General features: G+C 35.8%; 1 protein-coding gene across 1 annotated transcript in view; it reads right to left on the bottom strand.

Moving 5' to 3' along the window:
• Positions 1–24,111, bottom strand: part of LOC136798837 (uncharacterized) — a 39,427-nt gene extending 15,316 nt beyond the window's left edge. The window contains exons 1-21 of the mRNA XM_067055513.1: positions 23,880–24,111; positions 22,930–23,322; positions 21,872–22,255; positions 21,570–21,707; positions 20,049–20,543; positions 19,226–19,476; positions 18,104–18,194; positions 17,154–17,541; positions 16,296–16,416; positions 14,968–15,136; positions 14,364–14,477; positions 12,109–12,738; positions 10,883–11,013; positions 10,540–10,592; positions 10,021–10,181; positions 6,942–7,250; positions 6,197–6,496; positions 4,940–5,266; positions 4,068–4,501; positions 3,388–3,703; positions 2,869–3,000 (exon numbers count right to left, since the gene is read on the bottom strand). Of these exons, the coding sequence (XP_066911614.1) occupies positions 2,869–3,000; positions 3,388–3,703; positions 4,068–4,501; positions 4,940–5,266; positions 6,197–6,496; positions 6,942–7,250; positions 10,021–10,181; positions 10,540–10,592; positions 10,883–11,013; positions 12,109–12,738; positions 14,364–14,477; positions 14,968–15,136; positions 16,296–16,416; positions 17,154–17,541; positions 18,104–18,194; positions 19,226–19,476; positions 20,049–20,543; positions 21,570–21,707; positions 21,872–22,255; positions 22,930–23,322; positions 23,880–23,937 (5,395 nt within the window). The 5' untranslated portion in view covers positions 23,938–24,111. The remainder of the gene's footprint in view (positions 1–2,868; positions 3,001–3,387; positions 3,704–4,067; positions 4,502–4,939; positions 5,267–6,196; positions 6,497–6,941; positions 7,251–10,020; positions 10,182–10,539; positions 10,593–10,882; positions 11,014–12,108; positions 12,739–14,363; positions 14,478–14,967; positions 15,137–16,295; positions 16,417–17,153; positions 17,542–18,103; positions 18,195–19,225; positions 19,477–20,048; positions 20,544–21,569; positions 21,708–21,871; positions 22,256–22,929; positions 23,323–23,879) is intronic.
• Between the last annotated feature and the right edge of the window lie 39 nt (positions 24,112–24,150).

Raw genomic sequence — 24,150 nt, 5'->3', positions numbered from 1 at the left:
GCATTCAAATAATAAAGGTTTAAAATTGTTCTCTGGGCTAGTTAGTAAAATATCTCAAATAGGCTCTGTGATGGAGTGCAAGGCTGAAAGCCACATGAATATGGTTCGTCCTATTTCATTCTATGGTGGCCTATCTTGAAGTGAAGGTGGTTGAACAAAATATTTTTGGCATTTTGATGTAACTGTCAAGTTTGATTGAATACTGTACAATGGATTTGAGTTTTGATTGATCAGATATATAACTCAAAAGACAAACTTTTTTACACAGTGCCAGACTCCCACTCAAAACAATTGATTCATTTCCTATCAGTGACACATCGATAACAAATCAATTGACTGGATATCGATTGGTTCTGGTACCGTAACTTGGTCTAATGTCGACATCCCAAGGGCCCACTTTTTTGAAAAGTAAAGCAACCATGGTTGCGCCTCCTTAGACTCTATATTTATTGGCCCCCCACTTTCAAATTCATGGCGTGGGCCCTGATCCCTCTTCTAATTCCGACACCCTTCTTTAGAGATAGGAATAATAGGAAGGTTGGGATCACTTATAGACAAAAGGTATTTTCTTCTCTGATTGCTAAGTAAAGAAAATTAGTTTCCATCAGCGATTCTGACCTTCCAATTATTCCTATCATTAAAGAAGGATGTTGAAATTAGAAGAGGGATGTTGACATTAGCCCAACCTACAGTAATAGACCTTTTTTCAAAGAGGCCACCCTGTTGAATAATTATGTAGTCCAGCAGAAAAACAATGATAAAACCATGCATGATTATTACAATATGCATATGATACAGTAATTATGCATGCCTCTATCGGGCCTCTATCATTGTTTTTATGACTGGACTACATAATTATTCAACAGGACGTCCTCTTTGAAAAAAGGTCTATTGATAGGTTAGGTATTCGATGATGTTATGCTATCATTCAAATCCAATCAATGATCAATACTCAAAATTTTCTAATGGGCTTCATTACCCATCGAATATTGGAACAAATTGATTGGTTATTGATCAAAAAAAGAAATGGAAATCAATCAAATTTGATTGACCTGCTCCGAAATCGATTTCCTACTAGTCAATCAATAAATTCTCAAAAAATATGTAACTCCACCTCTCAATGATATGGATGCAAGGCAAGTAACAGCAGTAATAAAGTAGCAGTAGCTTTAAGGTAAAACATTTTTGCAGATAAAAAATTGGCCTCAAAAATTTAAATTAATTTCCATAAAATTTAAAATATTTATGTAATTTTCCAAATTTGTGCTCAAAAGTATGTAGATACTTTGCCTAAAATTCTCAGCACCAAGTCATGCTAAAGTAGAAAGTTATATACCGTTGGCATTGGACAGATATATTAGAGGTTAACAATCTATATGACTAAAAGTTTTTGAAATTGTATTGTTTTTTGATTTATCTACAAGGTGTAAACATTTTAATATTTTTGTAAATAGTCAAAGATATTGGTATGATATTGATATGTAACTTGGCCACACTGGGACAGTTCCCATTTGGGTGACAATAAAGCTCTAGCCCCGTTCTATTTTGCATTCTTTTAATGGTGAAGGTGGGGGGGGTACTTCGGCATAAATGGTAAAGGTACCAGGTATGTGCTGATGCTAAGGTTCTGTTTTTGACCTTCCCAAGTCTCTGAATCATTTAAGGTTATTAGAAGGCTAGAAAATTTTTTGAAAATGTGCTCTAAGAGCCACTTTTTCGCCTTGTCTCTGTAAGGGTAACTTTATTTTCTGTTAGAGCCAGTTTTTCTCAGGTCCGATTGACATTCTTCAACCCTAGTATGCCCCAGTCGTTTAATGATTATTTCATCTATGAATAATAGTAGAGGCCACTATGTCTTCCCGTGTGCAGCAGCTTGTGCAAAGGGATTTTATGATTGAATGAAAAAGATCAAAATTTGAGAGGTGGGGTCGGGTGTGACCACCCTTTGCCATGGAGACTGGCGTCATTGGTTACTATGGCAACCAAAGTAAAAAGTCATCAAAATTGAAAAAGTTTTATTGCATTCGAAAGAGCATGAAAAACTGATAAAGAAAAAGGTCACAACCTATATCTGAAAATGAGATATTAAGGAAATAAGGCAAAATGACGTCATGAAACGATGACGTCATCGAAAAATAAAGATTTGCCAAAGTTTTTTGTTTTTATGGAAAGAATACCTTCCAGTGAACACAAAAAATTATTACGAAAAAGTCAGAAAATCCTTTTTAAGAGGTCTATTAGCCAAAATTGATATTTTTAAATTTTGCCTGTAATGTGCTGGCTGGGCGTAACCCCCAAGCTCCAACCTTCGACAGGCAAAAATTGAAAATATCAATTTTGGCTAATAGACTTTTTTCAACGAATTTTCAAGCTGTGACCTTTTTCTTTATCAGTTTTTCATGCTCTTACGAATGAAACAAAAAAGTTTGACGACTTTTTTACTTTGGTTGCCATAGTAACCAATGACGCCAGTCTCCATGGCAGCGGGTGGTCACACCCGGCCCCACCTCTCAATTTTGATCTTATACATTCAAGGAACAATATTCAATCATAAAATCCCTTTGCAAAAGCTGCTGCACACGAGAAGCTTTTACGCGACATAGTGGCCCCTACTAATCAAATACTTTGCGAAATTTTCGACTCTGAGTCGTCTTGTATGGTTTTCTAATGGAACAGCCCATTGACTGACGCAAGAAGAATAGAAATTGGCAATAGCATATTGTTATTCAACAATTTAAGAAAAGTTACTTTTTTAGAGAGTACCATTTCACATTATCAATTTTGCGTAGAGGATTTCTAAGAGGTTCTTTGAAAAAAAATGCAAAACGAATCTCAAGGAAAAGTTCAGAAGAAAGAAAATAAACATACTATCAGTATCGTTGAAAAGAATTCTGTACGCAGTGATGATACCATTTTGATCTTTTTGTGGTATCCATAATTCGATGACAGCGAACACGTTGCCAATGACAGAAATCTCGTATTCGGGTGCAGTAGACGGCGCTGAAAGAAAATATTTTTACATATACCGAACAATCAACTGATGTAACGCCGGGGCTATTTTGATTTGACGATTCGTTTTGAAAATTGAAATGTTTTTGAAAGCTCGGCATTTCTTTCATCGCGACCTCCATTCAAAAAAAATTCCTGGATTTAAAGTTCCTTGTGATTTCTTACTATTTCGAGAGAGAATTTTCGACATGCTCGCCTGTCACGTTTTCAAACTTTAAATAAAGGATTTAATAAAAGTGACTTCCTTTGAGGTAAACATTTTTTGGAAAAACCCTCGTTTGGCTTGCCAGGTTTACAGCTTGCATAATTTTGTTACTGTATTATACTTAAAATTGAAAGTTTTGTTTTACGAAATCCATCTCTATGGAAAACACTTACCATCTTCGAGTGTTGTGCTATTCAAAATATGAGAAAAATTGCCATAGCCGACATGATTGACAACTCTGAGGATTGTAAGATATCTTCGATTCTCATTAAGGTTTTCGAATACCACTTCAGTGTCTGTGGTGTTGATCTGTTGTGATTGATTCAATCTTAACCAGGAATCATCAGGATGGTCCACGAAGAGTTTTGATAATAATTTTTTATGATATTTCATTTTGAATAGATAAATTTCATAGTGGACAAGTTCTCCATTCAAGCACTCGGGTAGGATGGCATCGTATCTTAACTTTAATGAAGTAGAGCTGACCACCTAGAAAACAAAAATGAAAATCAGTGAAAAAAGAATCAAAATGTCCTGATCAACCTGATCAAACACACCATTGATTTACATCTCCTTATTCTAAGTAACCATTCACATTTTCCGCGTTTCATGTCTTGGGCTAAGCTATCACAACTTTCCAATAATTTTCTAACATATGGTTTCATTTATGTATTAGTCGGCGCACACCCTTGAAAGAGTTTCTGTTAAATACAGAAACGTGTAAACCCGGGGCCCGAAAACGTCTAACGTCTGCATATAATCAAGACTTCTAGCCCAACCACAGACCTCAACAAGAACTACAGCTAATAGACAACAGCCTATAAAAGACCATGGATAAGCGCAACACAATCACCTCAAATTCAAGATTTTCAACCATACACATTGGCTTATGAGCTGGAGTTTGAAAGGTACTCGGTACATCCCAACTCCCTAGGTTACATTGATTTCCTTTGCAAATCATAACCGTCAACGTATAGTTCACATAGTAACGATTCAACTGCATTTCTTTCGTTACTGGTTTTGCTACACGTGGAGTTGGTCCAACGTTCGAACATTCAATAAGTCTATCTGCTTGATTCCAATACTCAATCGTTGCATTTGTGTGAGATATCTCTAACTGTAAAACATTTTCTTCACTCTCGAACTGAAGATCAACAACGTATCTTGTTACGAACATGTTTTCGTGAGCATTTTCGTTACCAGCAAGAGTGAGCTCGATACTTGGACTTTGATCGTTTTCCTCAGAAAGATCCTTACTTTCGATGAACAGGGAGTAGATGGGTTTGTCTATGAAAAATTCAAAAAAATTGGTAAGTGATTGTGCTTATGCCAACTTGGAGATGAAGGAAAAGGAGTATGTGCGCTATTTTTTTGGAAGCTCTTCCAAATTCCCTAATACTATAACCCCTTTCCCTATCGTAGCTTCGTGTAATGCCGATATACCTTGTCTAATTCCGTCATGGCAGCTATCTGGTCTTTAAAATGTTTATAGATAAGCCTTCTGAATAAGCTGTTTAAAAAATCATGCTAAATACTTGTAACTACTTTGCAGACCAGATAGTTGCTATGGCGGAATTAGATAAGGTATGTCGATATTATACGAAGCTACGGTACTTAAGTTACGCGAGTCTTTTCCTCCAAATTTTGAAAAGGAACTCACAAGATTCAATCATCATCCACATAGCCAGAAACAAAATAAGAAGATAAAATATAAAATTTGCTTACCGGCCTGTGGCGACAAATAACAATAGTCTTCAGTTGGCGCATCTCCATACTGGTTTGTTGCACCTAAAGAAACATTGTAGACCACAAATCCAACATCATCATATTCAAGAGAAAAACTTGTTGCATCAGTCACGTTAATTTCAGTAGCATAAATATCAAACCAAGTCCATTGTTCATCTATTGGTGATCGAAAATCAATGAAGAAATTTGGTCGGTCTAAATCGTTGTAGATTTCTTTATCGTCTGGATAAGGTGAGATTTCAATTTCGAAAATTCCGGTTTCTTTGTTGTAGGTGAGATTTTGGAGACTGGGAGAGAAGTCAGGTGCTGTAAGAAATCACGCGTTGTTTTTAGTTGTTTTCGGAAAAGTAAGAAGTTTTATAACCACTAACTAGCTAATAGCCATGGCTGTTGTGCGCCTGTTCCTACGTGTTCCGGGATAAAAATTCCCCTTGTGGGAGTAATAATGCAGTTCTCAGGGGTGTCGGTAAATTTGTGTAGGAAAGCAGATCTTTATGACAAAGTAATTATCTATTTATAACACTAAGATACTAATACAGTTGACGCTCTCTAATTCGACGTTCTACTATTCGATAGGCTCCCTTATTCGATGAAATTTAAAGTCCCCGTCAACAAGAAACTCTCATAAACGGCGCTCCCTTTATCGATGAGCTCCCTAATTCGATGAAAATCCAATTCCCCTTGAAGATCGAATTAGAGAACGTCAACTGTAATAATACTAACAATAAGAAAATTACTTCGTAACAAAATTGTGTTCTCCTACAAAATTTTCCAACACCCCTGAGAACGTAAGGTTTAGCCATTTTGATTCGAAAACAAGAAGTATCTAACTAAAAGTTTCATTGCACACAATACTTAAACCTAACGAGGTAAACCTTAATGCTTTGTTTGACTGAAAGCCTACGTCATGTCATTGCGAAAAAACAGAAAGGACTCCTAGAAATACACGTTTTTTTATAAGAACAATCTATATAAGAACATAAGGCTTCGATAGCCAAAATATTAAGAACAAGTTAAAAACATTTTAAGGCTTTGCAGACTCTAAAACATCCGATTTCTTAGGAAAATAGACAGAAAATACTCACAAATGGTGAAAATAAGAACATGTTAAGAACATTTTTAGGCTTAAAACTCAAAAGGTTAAAAACGTCCGAAGACTTTGGATGTTTTCGATGTTCTTATAAAAAACGTGTAAATTATAAATAACAATTCATCACATGGGGAAAACCACCACACCTGATGAATTTGTCCGAAAGTTGACAATAGCTGGTGTTCCTTTACTGACTTCGTTCACAGCGTACAAATATAAAGAATATCTTGTGTATGACTTCAAAGTATCGATCACTACTGTGTTGTTAGCATTTTCCACGTACTCAAACGTTTGAACGTTTGAAGAGTTCAAAGTTTCTTCGATTAGCAGTCGAAAAAGACGAAAGTTCGCACACATTATGTCCTCGGGATATTTCTGCCATGCAATACTGATAGCTGATTGGTTGAGCTGGCGGAACTCCGTTATATTTGTCGGGTAGACGTTCCCTAAAACGAAAAACGAATACTTTTAAAAATAATTTCATTCGGTAAACTGGCTTTTATAAAAATAAGTATATTTCGACGACAGTAGTGCAGTGGTAGAGCATCCGGCTACGGTTCGCAAGGTTGTGGGTTCAACCCCCGGCCGAATCATACCAAAAATTCCCAAAATGGTGCTTGATGCCTCTCTGCTTGATGCTCAGCAATTAAGAGTATGATCAAGGGTAAGTCGAGCAATTCAGGGAGAAAATGTGGTGGCCTTTCTTATCTTCGGGTAGATAGCTATTGAAAGAGGAGCCTTCAGGTAGCCTCCGACTGAGGTCGCAGACTTTCTTACTTATACAGTTGACGCTTTCTAATTCGATCTTCGAATTTCATCGAATAAGAGCCTATCGAATGGTTGCCGAATCAGAGAGCGTGACAGTAACAGTTTTATTGTTTGGGGTCTCACCTGATTCTCCACCTTGAAAAGTGACTTTTGAACTTGATGGACCAAATCCAAAATGTGTCATTCTTCGTACCCAAAAACTAACTTCAACTTTACAAAGATAAACACTTTGTAGATGAAAGATTTCTGCGCTACCAACCAAAACTTGCTCCTCGAAAGAATTTTCAACCAAATCTTCATTACGTGCAATTATGAAGTAACCTTTTTCGTACTGATGGTTGAGAGTAGGTCCATCAAGAATTTGGATGACGTAACTCGGTTTGGGATCTTCAGTGTAAGTAACCTCGAAATTGAACCTCGTATTGTAGGGCACTGAAAACAGATAGCGAGGAAAATTCTTACCCACATTCAAAGGTCCTTCTTCAGGGACAGACAAGTGTTATAATCACAGAAAGACATGGAAGTACATCTCCGTGTATTTAAGGCCTTTGAGCACTAGTCTATTAATGTAAACCTCGAGCATTGGGTGTTTTAAAAATGGACAGTTGAAAATATTTCCCTTCATTTATGACACTGTGCATGCATGTACAATTAAATTATTAGTGTTAATACAGTGGAGTCTCCATAACTCGACAATGCAATTAAAATGTCTCCTTAAATCGAACAAGGTATCTGGCATCTTCAGTGATCCTGTCTATAACACAATCAAACCTACATTCCCTTGCGTGTTTGAACTTTGGATATTACACCTACACGGTATCACCGAAATCTAAAAGGAAGACTGGAACGTATATCGTTATAGCATTTCTGTTAAAAGTGAAATCAGCCTGTGTTTTAAAATGGTCGATATTAAAAAAACAAGCAATATGCTGAATGGACCTACCTGATGATTAAAGTTAGATAGCAATGCGAAAAGAAAAATGAAAAAAATCAGTCAGAAAATATAGCGTTTAGCGAAAATACACAACACAATAAATTCATCATTGATTGTTGATGGGGGGAGAGGGAAGGGTTGTAGGGAAATAATAAATAGGAAGTTCTGGTCGCAAAAATCAGTTTTATTGACAATTGAATCATGCTTGATAATGAGCATTGTTATGAGTAATGTTTTTGTGTGAAAAGCATAGAAATATAAGTAAACTAAAGAGTCGGACTAGGTCATGTTTTGGGCATTGTTAATACGATTCTTTGAGCAAAAAATCAGAAAAAACTAATGAGAAAATCTCGAGAAAATGCCAAAAAAACAGTTTTTCCGGCATATTTCCGGCATTTTCGGCCGGAAATGAATTGTTTTCGAAAATCAGGCTTCGTCACAATTTAGGTATTGACATTTTGCATCAGTGTGCAAAATTTCATGAAAAAAATAAAGTACAGCTCAAAAATTCAAGAAATACCGTTTTTTCCGGCGAAAATCGGCTGTTCCGGTGATTTTTAGAAAGTTCCGGCTTCAAAAATCTATTTTATTGAAAATTAAAACATGCTTGATGGTGGGCATTGCTATTAATAATGTTTTTGAATGAAAAAAACAACCAATTATAAGGAAAAGTTCAATGAAAATCCAGAAAAAGGCAATTCCGGCATATTTCCGGCATTTCCGGCCGGAAAAAAAAATTTTCTCAAAAATCGGACTAGGCCATTTTGGGCATTGTTAGTAACGCATCTTTGAGCAAAAAATCAGAAAAACTAATGATGGAAATCTCGAGAAAATGCGAAAAACCAGTTTTCCGGCATATTTCCGCCATTTTCGGCCGGAAAAAGATGTTTTTCGAAAATCGGGGCTCCGCCACCCATTTAGGTATTGACATTTTGCATCAGTGTGCAAAATTTCATGAAAAAATATAAAGTACAGCTCAAGAAATTCAAGAAATACCGTTTTTTCCGGCGAAAATCGGCTGTTCCGGTGATTTTAGAAAGTTCCGGCTTAAAATCTATTTTATTGAAAATTAAAACATGCTTGATGGTGGGCATTGCTATTAATAATGTTTTTGAATGAAAAAACAACCAATTATAAGGAAAAAAGTTCAATGAAAATCCAGAAAAACACGGCGATTTCCGGCATATTTCCGGCATTTTCGGCCAAAAAAAAATTTTTCTTCAAAAATCTGACTCGGCCATGTTTTGGGCAATTGTTAATACGCATCTTTGTGCAAAAAATCAGAAAAAACTAATGATGAAATCTTGAGAAAATGCCAAAAAACCGGTTTTTCCGGCATATTTCCGGCATTTTCGGCCGGAAATGATTTTTTTTCGAAAATCGGGCTCCGTCACATTTTGGGCATTGCCATTTTGCATCATTGTGCCAAAAATCAGAAAAAACTAATGAGCCAATCCTGAGAAAAGCTGGTAACAGACGGACGAACGAACAGACGAACGAACGAACGGACGGACATCGGTTAATTTATAGGACCTCCGAGGTAGGTCCAAAAAGATTTCATTGTTAAGCCTGAGCTATGGAAATTGACGTTTTCAAAAAAAGTTCATTCCAGGCATTATTTTAGAGTTCGGTGATCACTTGCAATGAGATACAGGCGAAATACTAGATAGAGAAAAATGTTTCCCAGGCAAAAGAAAGCTGTGTCTTGAAATTTGCTCCACATTTCGTATGATGAAGTGAATCTAAGGATCTCCTTGCTTTTGCATGAGGAAAGAGAGTTTAAACACTTTCGGAAATATACGTTTTCTACTCCCCAAACTAGCATAACACTCATTATTAGGCGTACAAACCTTTAGCGAACAGAAACTTTCGTAAGGTCAAAAAACCGCGAAATTTACGACATTATTACGAAATTTACGACATTACGAAAAATCTTTCGCCAGCATAAACTTTGGCGAATCGAGACATAAAAATTAACATTTTCAGACGAAAAGAAAGGCTTAGAGAGACAAATACCTCCTGAATCGGGTTGATGAACTTTTGTCTTTTGACTTATGAGGCTTTAACAGGCTAAAAAGTGCCATAAATCTTTCGCGAATGATCCTTTTAAGAATTTTCAAAGACATTTACTTTCGTGAAAAAGGTCTAAGATTCGCGAAAGTTTCTGCTCGCGAAAGTTGTACGGTTAAAGTTGGTTCAATGGATCATTATTGTAATTAAGTCTTATGGAATATTAATAAACCTAAGAAGGAAATGTTGGCAACTTACAGGTTGATTTGGTCGTTTGTGTGGAGAGCAGGACAGTGTAATGTCGCATCTGAAACACGTGGTCTTGTGACGATTCGTAAAGAATTGATGCAGGATATCTGCTCAAAAAATATCTAAAGTGGAGCTCAACGGATGCCTTGGTTTTCTCTGATTCATACAAGCTATAGGTGGGAGGGAAGAAATAAAAGAAGACGTGAAAATAAAAAGTAAAAAAAGCAACTTCAAAAATATACATCTTGTAGGTTTGAAATTCAAAACATTAACAAGAATGACACAAGTGATGTAAAAACGTCAAATTTTCGATTCTTAGCTAAATCATCATTAGGACAAAAAAATTGTTTCAATCTAAAAACAAGCTTCAATCTAGAAACAAGCTTTAAAGCTTTTTGGATATATTTTTGGAGTTGCTTTTCTACTTTGTGTACTGAAAATATCGGCTGGTAAAAGATTTAGGTGAAAATGTGATTTCGACTCGGCTTTGAAATATAATATCAAAATTTAGCTAAGTGTTAAGCTTACCTGAAAGTGCTGGCAGACGATGGCAAAAGTGTTATTTCATACAAATCACTTAACTGGAAGAAAATAGAAAAATTAAAGAATGTTGCACCAGAACAAAAAACCCTTTCCCAACATAAACCAAAAGTTGATGAGAAGTCCAGGCTGGGAGACTTTTTGAATGAATGGATGTCATGGAAATCATCCCCTATTTCTTAACTTGATAAGCATAGAGTCCGCATGTTTCCCTGTCACATCCCTTAGTGTACGATGTGTCTAGGTGTTTGTGAAAATGAATCAAAGTGTCTTTAATGTACACAAGTTGATTCAGCTCTGAGAATCTAACCACGACAAAAAAATCTCTTACAGCTTCTATGATGATCTTTGAAATAGCTTGCTGTTTGAAGGTGCGATCATCGAGCAAGTCGTTGTGCCATGTGACATTGTGACAGATCACTTCCACCGTCATTGTTGGTAATTTCATTTGAAAATCAAGATCTGGAGACAAAGAAAATTCACTTCAACATAAATCTCTTTCCTAGGAAAACAAGCTTTTTTCATATACCTTATCGGCCCTTTTTACGCCGGTCCTTTTTAAGGCCAGTCCTTTTTAACGCCGGCCCTTATTATGACACGAGCCCAAAAATAACGCCAATAAGGGGCGGTATAAGAAGGGCCTTAACCTCAGTAGTATATTCATCTGGTTGCCTTCGGTGGAGCCGGAAGTGATGGAGTCTATCCCCTTTTCTATTTGCGCTGAGAATAATTTTGAAAGAACACGAGGCTCAATCTCGGCAAAAATTTAGGAACAATTTTAAAACAGGAACTGCCAAAAATGCTAATTTTAAGCCCATTTTAATCAATAAGTGAATAAAGTAAGTTTATTCAACGACTTAATAAAATAGATAGACCAAGAACTTCATACAATGGCTCTCAAAAAATCTTTTGTTTTCTATTCATTTGGTATTCTTTCATCTTGCCGTCTTTCTGCCGCCCGCGTAAGTCATATTACAAAGAAATTAGACTTTTTACAAGCATCTCTAAATGGTGTAAAATCAATTATATCGAATTTCTACTGACCATAAACATAATTTTTTTGCTTACGTCAGATCGCATTTTTAATCATCTTTCTCAAAAGATATTTTTCAATATTTTTCGACAACACTGTTGCGCTTTTCAGCGCATTTTCTTTAAGAACATAAACATTTTTGAAAGACTCTAACTAAGAAAATAAACGTGCGTTCATGGTGCGTTCTTAAGATAGAAAAGACAAGCACTATCCAAATACAAATGTTATAATTTTAACAATATTTACTAATTTTTAAGCCTAAAAGGTTGACTTGAAATTAAGAACATATTCACAAAATTTAGGTCATGTGATCAATATCAACCAATAGCTAATCTTAAAAAAATGCTTTTGCACGCAGAATGACATTTTAATGATGCAAAAAATCATTAAATTTTTTATCATTCTTACGCGGATCATTTCAATAGGATACTGGTCTATCTATTTTATTAGGTCGTTGGTTTATTAGAAAAAAATAGACATGACAAGGCGTGTAAGACTAAAAATCACAAAAAAAGGCGACTTACAATTTCGGAAGACCGTATAATATCTTTTGTATTTTGAAAATATTTCGGGTTCCCTCCAAGGAAGAAAGTAGGTAACTTGGTCAAAACAAATGTCTAGATCCTCATCAGCCAGTTGGACTTGAAAATCTTCATGATAACCAGCTTCTTGTAGATTGACCACAGTGTACATTTCATTGTTCAAATAATAAACAACGCGATCTTCGAAAATGAAAAATTCCATGAAGGTCCATACTTCGAAAGGACAGATGAATTCTATTTTGAATGCTTCTTTTGTGTTCAAATTCCAGCTTAAGCTACAAATAGTTTGGTTCTGCTTATTCCACCAAATACTCAAACGATATCCACCGATGCTAACAATTTGTTGTTCACTGGTACCTAATTTCGTTATTCGAAATACTATTCCTAAACTGAACATTTTCTCCTGACAATCTTCAAGCCTTTCAAAACAAGGTTCCATGGAAAGTTGGTGATCCAATTTTTGATGTTTTGTGTTACACAGCGCGAAATCAATAATTCCCTCTTCGATCGACATGTCATTGTTATTAGTGAACAAGTCATACGAGCTCACATTTCGATTGATAAAATAACCAAGACGACTTGTACCGTCATACGGAGGAAAGTTATTATGCACTGTAATTAGAAAACAAAAAATATATATGAAGTTGAATCATTTGACACGTTTGCATGGTCGTTCCTTAGACAATATTAATGTGACTATGTGATTTCTACCAGTGGATACCCCTTAAAACCACATACCCCTTAAAACCCACAATGTTGCATTTTTGGCTTTCATAACTACCAGATTTAATTTTATGTGGTATGTTTCACTTTTTTACAACCTCTTATAAATGTTCTTTCATAAAATACCAAATTTTGAGGATTTTAAAGATGCTAAAGTATCTTAAAAATTCGAAGTTATTCAAAATTTTATCAAAAATCCCTTCAAAAAATCAGGTTTTTTGGACCTAGAAATTACACAATTGAATTTAAGGTCATAAAACCTATACTTTTTAGATACCTATACTTATGGTAGGTATGAAAAATCATTTTCATCTTCGTGAATAGACCCCAACGAAAATGACAGGCCCTTAAAATTCTACTTTTAAAGCACTTTTATGGTGATGATCAATAAAATCTGAAAATCGACTTTCTCAAAACTTGGTCATGTTGCATACCAAAAATGTCACAAATTTGATGGAGATTTAGAAAAAAACATTAGAAACCATAGGTCAAAAAATGAAGCGAATGAAGGTTTTGGCCTTTCGTAGCCGTTTTTGACGAAAAAAACGAAAAAAACCACACCACAATTGCATTATGGGCATGAAAATCCTGAAAAATGAAAATATTGTTGTGGGAATGAATTTCTAGCAAGTCTTTGAACCATTGAATCACGAAAGCAGCAACACCACAATTTGTATCCATCAGCTTGAGTATCCCGTTAGCAAGGGTCGGACTTTGTGGTTTTTAGCCTTATTTTTGTAGGTTTTAAGGGGGTATTTGATTTTAACACATTTATTTTTGAGATCATTTAGGTACTAATGGTATATTCATAACATTAGTAACTTTACAGTGAATCACTGTTCAAAATTTGAGGTCAAAAGAACTTTTTTGTAAAAAGTTATTCGAGAAAAACCATTTTGTAGGTTTTAAGGGGTAAATAGCTAAAACTGCACTTTTTCACTTCCTCGTGAAAAACTGAAAACTGTTTTCTACAAAACATCACTGCTAGGGAAGACAATCATAGACAACGTACTTTCAACACAAAAAGTTTCAGCCTTACACTCCAACTAAACAATGAGATAGAGGGTACCACTTTTTATTGTGGGTTTTAAGGGGTATCCACTGGTAATTTCTGAACATTCGTAGCCTATACAAGACGTCACCCACGTTTTTTCTACGCAATTAACGTCAATTCCACTTTGAAGTGGTTTGGAATAACTCCCAGCTCTGACCCGCAAAACTGAGGACGGTAAAAGTGCTGATTCAACGTCGTCCTCAGTCAGTCAGGATGTAGAAAATTCGAATTTTACCGTCTCCGTCGCTGAAAAACACACATGCACAAACTCGGTAATGTCTTGGAGGAGGAGAAAGTGCCTACTTCGCAACATTAAAAAAGAACGACAAATTTCAAAAAGAACGGCAAGTTGTTCTTTCTTTTGTTGAAAAAAATGCTGTTCAAGCGAATGGTAGGAGTTATGTTAAATGCTGTCATTGTTGAGCAAGTCAAAAACTAGCAAAATATCTATTACACTTACAAAGTTGTAAGTCGGACCTTCTAATGTAATTTTCCCAAGTTAATTGACATGAAAGTTGCGGTGCTTGGAACGTCTCAAATTTAGCATGACAGTCTGTCTTTGCTGCCGTGTATGCTGAAAACAACAAAGTTGGTAAATCCCGATATATGAAACCGATATAACCATTAGAAGAAACCTCGCATAAGTCAAACGTCTAAATAACTCGAATTATTTGCCAAGCTATTTTACCTTATTGGAACTAATTTTCGCGGGAACTAATATTCGCGGTCGAAAAAAAAAATTTGGAAAAATTGCATTTCGCGGCTTTTAATTTTCGCGGTTTTGCCCTTTTTCGGACAAATTTCTTTCATTTTCCTAGCGGTTTTTCAAATTTTTTCGATAAGATTGGAAAAAATTGTATTCAAATTTTTGGAGAAACCACAAAAAACGCTGAAATTAATTCCCGCGAAAATTAGTTCCAAATTGTTCATAACGTCGAACGTTTACTGATCGAGTTAATAAGACTAGAAAGATCCTGGTTTTCTAAATCTTGCTGAAGTAAGGTAGACATTTAGCTTATCTTAAGGATGAAAGATAAAAGTCTTGAGTGTAGATGGAGGCTTACCGTACAGATGAGAACAAGGTTGTGCATTCACTAAGTCATATTTATCATCAAGAGCACTTGCATAATATCGGAAGCATGAAAGGAATCCGTTGAAATGGTAAAGCGCAAGCCTTACATATCCGTTAGTATAGCTCTGGACTGTTTTTGGTAAGGTTAGTGTCGAAGCAAGCTATTGAAAGAGAATAGTGAAAGTATGTATGAACTTCTTTTATTCAACCCTGAAAATGGATGGGTGGATGGATAGACGAGCGTTTTGCCTACTGGGGTAAAATTCAGCATTTTTATTTAACTGAAGAATTGTGAGAAATCCTTCTTAGGGTCGAGAATCATTTAAAAAAAGAAAAGATCTCCAGGAACTCAGCTAGATATAGCAAGGGTGCAAAATGTCAGCTAAATTCATATCCAGGGGGGATACTAGGATTGCGAGCTGACGGATAGGTACCACCCGACTTTTGACTCCTAGCGGGATTAAAAAGGAAAAAATAGGAAAATTTTGCGATTTTTACGACCCTTATTGGGACTAATTTGACAAAATTCTAATCTTTAAAGGAAAAAAGAGTTGAAACGTAGTATTTTTCCGACCCTTATTTGGACTGAAATTTAATTTTCTGGTCTTTCCAACCCTTACAGGGACCTTTCAAGTCCCAAAAAAGGCACCCTTAAGGGCGGTACATACCCGTACCCTTCACTCGCCTAAGTACCCCCCCCCAGAATTCGCAGCAATGTTCCGAAATTTTCGGACAAATAAGGGGTTTATAATCAAAAGATTTACTTAATAAATTATCATTGATTCTACAATTTGTGTGATCGTGGGCCCCTTATGCGGGACGGGGAAAGCGGAAAGCCGTGACCCCTCACTTTTTTTGCAAACAAATCTTTATTGAAGTCAGAAGCACAGATATCTGTAAAGCCCGAAGGGCTAGATAGGCAACTTTAAGCTTTCTCCAGCAAAAAAAAGTGAAGCAAAAATTTGACTTTTTAAATTTCGTGCCGATGGATAGGATCTAGCATTTTAATTGTTTTCAGAGCGCGAGATCAAAAAAATTAGGCGGCAAACGCTATTTCGCATCTCTCAAACCAGTGAAATTGCTTGTTGTCACGTGATTTCTTTGGTAGGAAATCCTACCAAAACCTGTCTCACTTTTCGATAAAGGCCGAAAATCTAGCCCTTCGGGCTTTACAGATCTGTGGTCAGAAGCCTGTTTTCATCCAATTAAGAAGCATTTTATATTGCGTTTAGATAAAGTTGGGCGGCAATTTTCCCAAAAGTTTTACCCCCTCGCTTTAAACGGTTCGCACGGACCCATGGTTGATGATGTGGTCCCTACCTTAGAATCGAAAAAGATTTGCAATTGTTGCGTTCCATTCACGGCCTCTCCTTTGATAGCAACGGTTGTCCACTGGTCATTCAAAACACGTGCTGATGTGTTCGTCATATCTTCTTGTGTTCTACAAAAACAATTGCCAAACGCAACAAGTCAGTCGGTAACACTCAAATGGAAAATATCGCCACGGCTTTTTTTCAACGCAGTAATGACTATTCCACTTTGCGACTTTTTCGAATTATTGGAGCCCAGGTTTTTGGGCTCCATATATTCGATTTTTTGACGTCACTTAACTTTTGAAGCTCTTGTAGTAATTTGCGTACCAGAAGGCTTCTTTTTTTCAGAAAAAACATCAAAGTGGAACTTACCAAGAAACTGAATGAAAAATGCCGGGTTTTTTTGGTGAGTTACTCGGTAGTATTGCCTTGACAAGAAATGATTTTCCGAATTAGGAAGAAAGTATCCCGTTTCCCGATTTCTAAAGTAGTGAGCATTCCGGAAATGGCCGTTGAAGTTAAAAACTTATGTCTTTTGTTGAGAAAGATGTATAAATGACATCATCTTTATTAACGCGCCTTTTAATTCCATTTTTCCGTTATTCGGCACATAATTCCCGAACGGAGCACAAACATGGCGCGAGACGGGCAAAAATCGGGGAAGTTGTTCTTTTTCAATAACACCATCTTCTTGTTCGGGAAATAATACCTAGATGGAAGTTCTTGCCATTTGATATAGTGTTGCTGACTGTAAATATTCGCTATGAAAATCAGTTTGTGATTTTCCGACTACAAGAAAAAATTTATGATCTAATTTCTGAGTTAGGCTTTAGGTAGGTACTTCCTAAAAAGAACAGATGCTTACTTGAAAATGATGAATCCACTTTGAATGGTGACAGTGAAATGCGTGTTGATGTTTGATTCTTCTCTGCCGAATTGAAAGAGATACTCCTCACCAAACTCACCATGAGAAATTTTAACATCTACAATTACTGTAAACATAGTGTAGTCTATTTTGTCTGAAACTGTTTTAATCTTCGGTATATGTGGATGAGAAGATGATTGTGAAAACTTTTCACCACGATTTTGAAATCCATAACGATCGGGAATTTTAATCGTTCCAGTATTACTCACTGAATACCAATAAATACCGAAATCTTTCGATGGGTCTGCGTAAATACTAAAAGCTGTTTTCATAATATCAGGCGTCGGATAGGACAACAACTCCATTTCAGTAGACCATGTTAGTGAAGCTATTAAAAATAAATCAATCTTAGTAGACAATCTCACACAATGAATAATAAAATAATACTCTAATTGGATTAATTTTCGGGAGATTTGATTTCGTGTTTTTGTGATTTTTTTATTTTTTCGTTAAAATAAAACTCGCGAAATCGTGTGAGATTAACGACTCGCGAAATTATAAAGATCATATTTTAGGCTCAAAATGGCGTTTTCCAGGCCTTTTTTCATTGATTTTTGGCTGGTTTACGAAATTGAATCCACGCGAAAATTAATCCTATCAAAGTAACACCATGTAGCACCAATTTAACAATAAACAAAAGGTAGGTTGCGTCATATCTCCCTTCGTTTCGAGCGTAAAACTCTTACTCTACTAGTAACGCCTAAAAGCCTGGAGCTGTCTATTGTGTAGACTAACAGAAAGGAGGAACTAGCATAAGTGGGGGCCCCGCATAAGTATGGGATCTTCTTTCCATTTGAAAATTTTTCACATATTTTTTAATTTGAGAAATGGCTGAATTCAGAAACTAGGGGTATCAATAAAAAGGGAATCAATGCCTTTGTTGTACTTACTTAAAGAAGGACCGTATGTCGTTCCCTTGGTAATAATTTTGTCGACAATAAGGTAGCTTTCCAAACTCGTAGGTAGATAAACCAATACAAGCTAAACATGTAAGGATAAAAAGGCCATTATGTACTCGGGGGGGGGGGGGGGGTAATTAGGCAAAAAATGGATGATGGGTATGTGCGGACGGTAAGGGTCGGTTTTTTCATCTTTCAAAGTATCTCTAAGGGTCGGAAAAATCAGAAAGTTTTAAATTAGTCTCTCTAAGGGTCGGAAAATTCAGGATTTCTAGGAAATTTTTTGATTTTCAGAGAAAAAGATTGTAATAATGTCTCACTAAGGGTATGACTTTCTTCAAAAATCAAAAAAAATTGTAATAAAGTCTCTCTAAGGGTATGACTTTTTTCAAAAATCGAAAAAAAATTGTAATAAAGTCTCTCTAAGGGTATGACTTTTTTCAAAAATCGAAAAAAAAAATTCAAAAAGTCTCTAAGAGTCACCTTTTCAGCAAAAATCAGTCTCTCTAAGGGTCAGTTTTCGGAGGTCCTGTCCGCACATACCCCTCATTCGCCAACCCTAGTACCCCCCCCCGGGATTATGTATTTTCTGGAAAGTCCCTTTTTCAACCCGATGTCCAAATTCTGAAAACTCGTATGATTTGACGTAACCACATCTCTTTTTTCCTCTTAAATATTTGTCACTTATACCATGAACATGCTTGTACATACAGGGTGTCTCGAAAAAAAAAGTATTAAGTCGTACCACTTCCATAGAAAAAAAGCTCTTGTGTTTCACTAAATTTGCACTGTTTATCAAAGTTTCTCTCTGTGTCATATTAATTGTCACGAGACATCTTTTATGAATAACTTTTACAAAAAACAATTCTCAATAACTTTAATGTCATGAAAATTGTAAAGAAAGTCAATTTTTTAATCATAATGACTCTTATAAAAACAATGATTGTGTTGGTATATATTTTTTTACATTTTGTTAAACACACGCAACAACCTTCTACTCAGAAACTCAGAATCATGTTCGCGCTCGATTTTCGGGACACCCTGTACAGCCTTTTTTCTAAAAAGATAATTTGAAACGAAATATGGTAACAAAAAGGATAAAGTTTTTATTACCTGATGTGCACCCGCATAATTTAATTGGCAATTAAAAGTATACTGTGTGTTTTCATCAGATTTTTTCAATTCTTTGATAAATACTGGTCGTGTTATGCCTTTGACGGAGATGATTAAGGTGCCACAGCAACCATGCATAGAAGAGATCAGCAGTTCGTTCCCATTTCGTAGATCGATAGGACGAGTTGTGAAAATCAATGGTGATTTCTTTTCGATTTGTAAAGGAGTGGGGAAAAACGCAAGGTGTTCCGCTAAAATAATTTGAATGTTTTTAGTTTGACATGTGAGCGAAGGTAGAGAGTCTATCACCTTATTTCCCTAACACCCTGCCTGGAAAAGCTTGGGATTCAAAACCCTCACACTATCAATCGGCAGAATGTTAGTGAGATACAGTGATAGCGTTATCCTAATCTAGTTTGAATCGCAGGTCTCTGTGGATTATACTTCTTATACGTAAAAAATATTTTAAGAAACTTTTTTTTGCCAGAGGATGAGATCAAAATGTTTCACGCTTTCGTCGGAATATTAAACCGACTGGCTAGGATCTCTCACAATATAGAACTTAGCTGATTGTTTTCAATTCTGTTCAATTCTTATATTTTTTAAACAAAGTATGATAGAAAGTTGAGGTTAGGAACGCGAAAAACGTCTGAAATCTTTAAACTTCAATGATCAAAAGAAATTTTTAAATTCACACATGTTATGAGAACATAATGTATTTTTAAGGGCTATGTTCAGTTTGACAAGCTTAATCTACGAGTAAGAGTATTGTCTGCGCTTTGAAATCCTGAAAAAACACCTTTCTTACAAAATATATACTTACTATTAGTTTTCAATTTACAAGCCACTTTGAGTCTCATCCAATGCATACCATCTGTCGTTAGGACGGCTGCATTATTGTCTTTTGGAAAGATCAATAAAAATCTCATTTTGTCAAGCCGTTGCTTTCTTTTCAGATAATCGAAGATTGGAATCTTTCCTAATGCATAACTAAAAAGTTTTACTTCTTCAACAAGTTTTGGTAAACAGCTTTCGCTGACATCTTGTATACACGTTTCAGTATCAGGGTCAATCAAACCGACCAAAGTGTTCGCCAAATAAGCCTCTCCGTTTGCTATCTGACCATACAAATCATTCTGGATTTTCATTTCAGTCAATAGATAAGACGAAGTTTGGAATTCCAGTTCAATGTCTTTGAATTCTAAAATTGCGTAAGGCTGTGCCAGAAAATTTAGACTTGTAATTTGACCATTTACTCCATAAAATACATATTGTGTAAAAACGTACTCTTTGTTGTCATCCATTAACCTCTCAGTATCTGAAAAAGCAATTTTATTGGTCTTTTCAATGAACAAAAGAATCGTGATCCTTGCCACTAGAAAAATAGCTAAATGGTACCTATATTGTAACACCGGAATATTTTCAAATTATCCATTAAGAAAGCGTAAATGGGTAATTGAGAAGTTGCGGAAAGTTGACAAACTTATAGCAGGAAAGATTGAGACCGACCTTTTCAAAATTGGGAATTTTAGTTTACTTAGTTGAGCGACAAAGTCTAAACTTCGGGGTCTTTTAATGAAAAAGATCTTCAAAATCTGTTATTTAAGCATGTGATTTTTATCTTTGAAAGGTTTCGGCTATGAAATGGCTGTTTTACATGCATGTAATTTTTCAAAGAGTGAAAAGACTATTTTAAATAAATAGGGCTTTAAGCGCGTGCGTAAGATAAAACAATGAGTAAATTTTTCACGTTCGTGAAGTGCTATTTTACACGCCGAATTTTAAAAACCATGCATGTAAAAATGCAATTGTATCTTTACATGCACGTCATTGCCTTTTACTTTTACATGGTAAAACCATTGAGTTTAAAGCCCGAAGGGCTAGAGTAGAACTCTAACCTTTCTCAGGCAAGAAATAGTGAAGCGACTTATTTCCCACCCAGAACGCACCTAGAAGGCGCCGCAATCATGACAACGGATTGTATCCAGTGGTTCCTTTGTTTTTGAGGACAGCATTTTTTTAAATCTAGCGATAGACTTTACTTTCAATCTGGCGTTTGTGTAAAAACCACGCGCGGGCGTTCTGGATGGGAAATTAAGTGGCTTCATTTTCCATACAGGAGTCTCGAGTCTCGAGTATAGCCCTTTGAGCTTGGAAGTAAAGGGGTAAAAACCAAACCCGAAAATGGGTTACGCGCAATAAATTTAAGGATTGTTCCTCTTGAGATTTGAAGAAAAAAAGTCGTCTATTTTAACCCCAGAATAATTCATTAAAGAAATCGGCTGTGACTCTAGAAGCGCAACCATACAAAAATATGGAATTATGCATTGAGAATTATTATCACCTGAAATGATGGGTGCGTGCTCTTGTCCGTTTGGTAGAAGTGTGATTCCGTTGATTTGATAATCGAGCCCTTGAGGTGGAACCTGAAGTTTTCGGTAGCTTGAATCTTCAGTAAAAACAATCAAGTTATCGATGGTCCCTGAATACAAAAAGAAACTGTTCCATCAGACATAATCGATTGGACGCGCGCGGGATATTTCTGATATGACTGAAAAGTAGTTTCAAGGGGGGATTATGAAATTATGGAGGAATTTAATATGATAAATAAATTTTTAGAAGTGAAGTAAGTAAGGAATGACTTACTCTTGAAAGCAGCAGAAGATGGGAAATAAACCAATTCTTTAATGACGTCCGAAGAACCATAACCGAAAATATAAATAGCGTTTGACCATGGAAGTCTTGTCGACACCTTTAAGTCTTCATGGGCAGATGAGGTGTGTGCGACTTTAGTAGAAAAGGCTTGGTATTGCATGTTCACATCTGGGTCATGCGAGAATGAGAATGTCTCTTGATCATTAAATACGAACTCGTTTACCCAGTGGTGTTTTTCTTTGACTGCAAAATGGATTTTTCCTTCAATTGTGTCCCAAGAGAGCTGGAATCCAAAGCCGTAGAAATGTTTGGTGTCGCTCAATGTTGATGAAAATTCAACTCCGTTACTGAGGAAGGGTATCAAGTTCCGCTGAACTGTAATCGATCGAAAATAAGAGCGTTTAGAAAAGTTATGAATATGAAATTCTAAAGACTCTTTTCGTAATACTATAACAAATTTATGATATCAAAGTCTACTTTTTATCAAAAACTTCTTTAATGAATGCCTTACTAATTTCCTAAGTAATACATCGTTGAAAAGATAATTACTACAACCTATAGTCTAGCAAGCTAGACGACTAATTTATACATAGTAGAAATAAAGCAAAAAGTAATAAATTAAATGGAACAATTTTAGTCGTCTAGAAACCTTTGTGCACTAACTCCAATCAAAAGAAAAGTGTCAATATTGCAATTATAATTTTTTCCTGCTCAAAATAATTCTCGAGAAAAAAAATATGTGTGGATTTGTGTATTGAAAGTTTTTCATTTGAGTTGATTTCGTTTTGAGAGTTTGTTGTTGCTTGATAAATTGTTTTCTCGCTACGCAAGTTTCTGCGTAGCTAGCCCCTGTATCTATAAGGCTGGAACACCGGATTCTTCCAGTCGTTTATACAAACTAAATCCCGTATATTATTATTATTATTATTAGTATTACACGCATTATAAACGACTCCAGTCTATACAACCTACGGAGAAACAAATTTCAAAAAAAAATCTTGTTTAAAAGATAAGAGCTTCTTTCGTACACATATAGAAACAATCTTTACCTGGCTTATATGCAATGACAGTATAATTTACTTCCTTGCCCGGCAGTTGCTCCACTATGCAAAATTGAGTTCTGTTGTTGTTTAAAGGTTTGAAGAATTGCTGACCCCAAAGATCATACAAATGGGTCCAGAAAGAAGAAGTCTCCACAGACCACACGTAAATTGTATTTGAAGATGTACAAAAGACGTTACCAGTTTCATCACAATTCATGACTGAACATTTTTTCGTCCCCATTTTATCTAAATATTGCCAATCGGAGGTCAAGGTTCTTTGTAAAATGTAATCATCGCTCGTCAACGTGTAAAATATCATACCATGTTGGTCTGCACAAAGTTTGTCTTGTTGTACATCAAAAATTGCAGTAGAAGGGTACTGGTTATGGTTACTAAGGTCTAAGGTAGAATTAATGGAAAGAGAAAGATTAAGAGACTGAGAAAATTAGAAAATCACGCACAACTTCTCTCCCGTATTAGTTAAATAATGGCAAATCAAACAAAGATACCTACCAGGGAATAAACTCTCTGAAATCACGATAACAGCTTTCAAGTCAGAGTGTGTACGAGCTTTTATCTTCTGTTTTATTGCAAACTATCTTGTTTACGCTTAGATTTTAATCTTGCTATGTTTTATGCTTAAAAGCCTTAACCCTCGTACTAGGGAGGGGTTTGACCACATTTGATGGACTTTTGCATAATATCTAACTTAACCCTTGTTACCATCAATAAGGAAAATTTCAAAGACATTTGCTTTCGTGAAAATGGCTAAAATTCGCGAAAATCGCAAAACTTTCTGCTCGCAAAAGTTTGTACGCCTAAAGTAGATCTTTCGAACGGTGTAAAGACTTATAATAGGTGCTAAAAAAGAAAATATTTAAAAAGTAAAGCAAAGTAAAGTACTTTTGATACAAACTCTCTGAGAAGCAACAAAAATACAATATTATAATAATTACCTGTTTCCAGAGTGACATAAATAGACAGATCGGCGCTCATCGTAAACACTCTATCCATACCACATACAAAACCATTCAAGAGATGATTACCATCTAGGAACGAGATACTGAAGCGTTGGTTATGACAGAAAACAGTGTTGTCCAATTTAGAAAACGATTTACTTCTACCAAGCAGTTTAGCATCACTCGAGCCAATAAGCGGGCCATCTCCATTATGTCCCAATTGGTTATTTCCATTATATACGACGGTGATTCTACCGTTGTTCTGTTC

This window comes from Clytia hemisphaerica, unplaced genomic scaffold (assembly GCF_902728285.1).
Source record: "Clytia hemisphaerica strain Z4C2 unplaced genomic scaffold, Clytia hemisphaerica genome assembly, whole genome shotgun sequence".
Classification (NCBI taxonomy): Eukaryota; Metazoa; Cnidaria; class Hydrozoa; order Leptothecata; family Clytiidae; genus Clytia; species Clytia hemisphaerica.
This window is presented reverse-complemented; position numbering and strand designations above follow the sequence as displayed.